This window comes from Myotis davidii, unplaced genomic scaffold, assembly GCF_000327345.1.
Source record: "Myotis davidii unplaced genomic scaffold, ASM32734v1 scaffold78, whole genome shotgun sequence".
NCBI lineage: Eukaryota > Metazoa > Chordata > Mammalia > Chiroptera > Vespertilionidae > Myotis > Myotis davidii.
This window is the reverse complement of record NW_006290305.1, coordinates 2,683,385-2,687,561: the sequence shown is the minus strand read 5'-3', so window position 1 is coordinate 2,687,561 and position 4,177 is coordinate 2,683,385. Positions and strand designations below refer to the sequence as shown.

General features: G+C 38.5%; 1 protein-coding gene across 1 annotated transcript in view; it reads left to right on the top strand.

Annotated features, from left to right (window-relative positions):
* Positions 1 to 4,177, top strand: part of PSMG2 (proteasome (prosome, macropain) assembly chaperone 2) — a 17,642-nt gene that overhangs the window by 2,005 nt on the left and 11,460 nt on the right. The window contains exon 2 of the mRNA XM_006763254.2: positions 2,144 to 2,315. Within this exon, the coding sequence (XP_006763317.1) occupies positions 2,144 to 2,315 (172 nt within the window). The remainder of the gene's footprint in view (positions 1 to 2,143; positions 2,316 to 4,177) is intronic.

The window sequence follows — 4,177 nt, the reverse complement described above, 5'->3', positions numbered from 1 at the left end:
ATATGGCTAATATGCAAAGTGTCCTCTTGGGAGGTCGAGTGGGAGACCGGGGGTTGGATTGCTCTCTATGACGGCACTGACCACCAGGGGAAGGTACAGGACAAAGGCAGGCCCTGGCCACGATCAGCCCTGATCTCCCACCAGGTCTAGGGACCCTACCCATGCACAGATTTCATGCACTGGGCCTCTAGTGTGAAAATATTAGACTAAGACCAGGTACTTGTCCTCAAGGAGTTTTACCGTCTCGTTAGAAACACGTAAATCAATAAAGGCAATATATGCTAGGACAGAAGTTTTTAAAAGATATAGACAGGCCCAAGGATTTATTGAGAGAGGGAGAGACACAAGGACCTATTAAGAAAAGCTTCCTATGTAGAATCTTGGGGGGATTGGGGGGGGAGGACAAATACATTTTAAAAAGGAAGAAAACCCCACCAAACTCATAGCTGCAGAGAACTGATGGAGCAGTGAGTGGAGTGGAGGGGTGGTTGGGTGAAATGGGTAAAAGTAGTCAAAAGATTCAAACCTTCAGTTAGAAGTCAGTCCTGCAGGGGTGTATGTAACATACTGCATGGTATCTATACTTCACAATACCGTATTGTATATTTGAAAGTTGCTAAGAGAGTATTAAAAGTTCTCACCACAAGAAAAAAAAACTGTAACTGTGGTGATGGATCTTAAAACTAAATATATTTGGTAATCATTTCCTACAGGGGTGGGCAAAAGTAGGTTTACAGCCATGAGTAGGAAAATAGTTTATTCTTGTATTATGTATTAATTATTGTGTTATTTGTTTGTGTCACAATCATAACCCTACTTTTGCCTGTTCATGTTTTAGTGAACAACTGTGGGCAATTGGGGCTGTGGAGGGACACCTCAAAAATGCGGTAGTAGCAAGGGGCGTATGTGGGATCAAAGGACAGTTAGTTGGAAGGAAAGATATTAGAGCATGTGGCTATGCTGCTGAGAAGAATCCAGGAGTGAGGAAAAGATGGATCATAAAGGAAGTGAGCATCTAAACACAGTAGCAAAATCTTTGAGAAGAGGAAAGGGAATTACAGGAGGTAACCAGGGGATTGATAGATGACAACAATGAAAAGTGGGAGACCACTCTGAAGGACCCATAAAACCCCAGTAGGGGGCGTGCAGGAAGGAGCCAATCGATGATTCTCATCAATGTTTCCATCTCTCCCTCTCTCCTCTCTGAAATTAATAAAAATATATTTTAAAAAATATATGGAGGGGGGAAATATAAAGTAGAATCAATGAAAATTAGTCATGTATTAGATGTGCTTGGTAAAAGAAAGGGAAAAAGTTTCCTAGTTTAAGTAATTGGCTTAGTAATTGTTGCTCTTTTCTGAAATACAGAATATGGGGACAAGTTTGAGCAAAAGTTTAATATTGTACATGTTGAGTGTGAGTTACCTGTGACATAGCCATGGGGAGATATCCATTAGGCTCTCGATTTCAGATAATAGTTTCTAGCTGTAGCTAGAGATTTGGCAGTTGGACTATTAGTCATGGGGATAAGTGTGTCTGTGTGTGGTTTAGTGTGAAAATGAGCCCACTCCAACCTTTAGGCACTAAGAGGGCACTTTTGTTCATACCTCACAGCCTCTATACTTCCTTTCCCACTGCCTGAAATATTCTTTCCCCGTCTTTGTGTGGCTCTCGCCCTTACCTCTTTCAGGCCTATAGTTTCTTGTCACCTGAAGTGATTCTTTTCTTGACCAAACCTTTTTAAAATTGCAGCCAAACAAATATACACACATTCACAGTCACTTAGTTTTTGGTCATATTACTTTTGTAATTACTATTGTACACTGTATATTTCACTACTTACTTTCTTACAGATAAATTGTACTCTCACTACAGGCAGGAATTTTTGTTGATTTGTTTTACTACATTCCCAGTACCTAGAGTAGGTGTTCAATAAGTGTTAAATCAATAGTCTCAAAGGTGGAGGAGGCTCCCTGTTGACACCTCAGTTGCAATTAATGAGAGAATCAGTATGTAGCAATGATGCAGCTGAGTATAAACTTTCAGTACTAGTGCTGTCATTATTGTCTTCTGTCTAAACTTCTAAAAGTGCCGCTAATGTTGATGTCTTAATGAATATATATATATTTTTTAATTATTTCAGCCAGCAGTATCCGTTGGAAATGTTGGCCAGCTTGCAATAGATCTGATTATTTCTACATTGAATATGTGTAAAATTGGTTACTTCTATACCGATTGTCTTGTGCCGATGGTTGGAAATAATCCATATGCAACATCAGAAGAAAATTCAACAGAACTCAGTATAAATGCTGAAGGTATGTAAGATTTCGGCATATTTTATTCTACTACAAGTAAAGTTGTTTTACATTAGAAATAGACTCTATAGACACTTTTTGTAGCAGACATTTCCTTGATGCCAGCTTTGTGCAGAATTGACCCAGTCACATTGTCCTATTCTCATAGCCTTTTCTAAAAGGGCAACTCCTATGAGAAGTGTGAGTGTACTTGTGTCCTTGGATAGAATTTGAGATTTTTTTTTTTTAACCTGGGGTGTGTGTTTTTTTCCCTTTTATCCTCACTTTTATTTTCTGTTATTAGCATGTATAAGCATCAGTAATACAAGGAAAGGAGAAAAAAGTATTCCATTGGGCTCAGTCCTCAGTATGTTTAGTATGTGCTACCTCATGTAAGCTTCAATCATCCTCTCACATTATTATAGAATCTATAATAATATGATATCAGTAAGGCTTGGAAAGATTGAATTGCCTAATGTTGCTAGGAGGTGTAGGCCTTTCCCATAATTTTTCATTGGACTTTCAGGCTTAATCAGGAATACAATTTATATTGCACTGACCACTGTTTGTTTATAATGGGGTACTGCACTGAATGAGTAAGGGAATGGCTGTTGATCATGAAGCATAGGAGCATCCAGTTACTTCATCTGATGGCCAGTTCCTCTGTTAGCCTCTCAGTCCTCTTTTATCATTTTAAGGTCAAAGTCAAGAAGTGCTAGAGGACCATGAAAGACTGTTGGTGGATTGAAAGACAAATGAAAAAGCATTTTGGTTTTTGTTAGTTTTATTACTCATGTCATTAGCTTGTGATAATGAAAAACACTTAAAAAATCATCTTAATAATGAAATTCCTGCAGGAAAGATGGCTTTAACAGAAGATGTAATTTCAGTTATCGCCTTAAAGGATAAAGGACTATAAGTATTAGAACTAGAACTTTTAATTTTCTATTAATGATAACTAATATTTATTATTATCTATAAACTGAACATTGCATTTATATGTGTTAACTCATCTAATCCTCACAATTATTCCATAAGAAGTTTTACAGATGAGGAAACCATTGCACAGAGAAATTAAGGTCACATGATTAATGACTGGTATAACTGAACTTATAATCAAGCCACTCTAGTCCCCGAAGCTGACTCTGAAGTACCAAACCACCCTGCTAACGTACCTTCATTCTAACGGAGGACCCACTCCTATATAATAAAAGCCTAATATACAAATTGTTCCCTCCACCAGGAATTTGGCCAGGGGATGGGGCCGGCCGGGGGAAGGGAGGCCCCAGCCGGCAGCCACTAGGGACCCTACCCATGCATGAATTTCGTGCACTGAGCCTCTAGTTACATTTTTAAAATTTTTTTTACTGGTTTTAGAGAGAGAGATAGAAACATCCATGATGAGAGAGTCATTGATCGGCTGCCTCCTGCACGCCCTACACTGGGGACTGAGCCCACAACCCAGGTTTGTGCCCTGACCGCAGATTGAACTGCAACCTCCTGGATCATAGGTTGATGTTCAACCACTGAGCCACACTGTCTGGGCTAAAATACTATTATTACATTTAACAAAATTAGCAATAGCAGTTTCTTAATAACTTTTTATACCCTATCCATATTTACATTGACTCAGTGTACCCCAAAAAGTCCTCTAAAGTTAGTTTGCCCAAACCAGGATCCAAAGTACATTTGATTGTTATACTTTTGAAATCTCTTTTTTTCTAGAATAGTCTTTTATTTACATCTTCATGAAACTGATTTATTGAAGGAAAAACTGGAATCATTGTCCTAAAGAATGTCCTACCTACATTTATCTTATTACCCCTTGTGGTGTCATTTGGCTTATTCCTCTAGTCTCTATTTTCTGTGTTACTGGAGTTAGG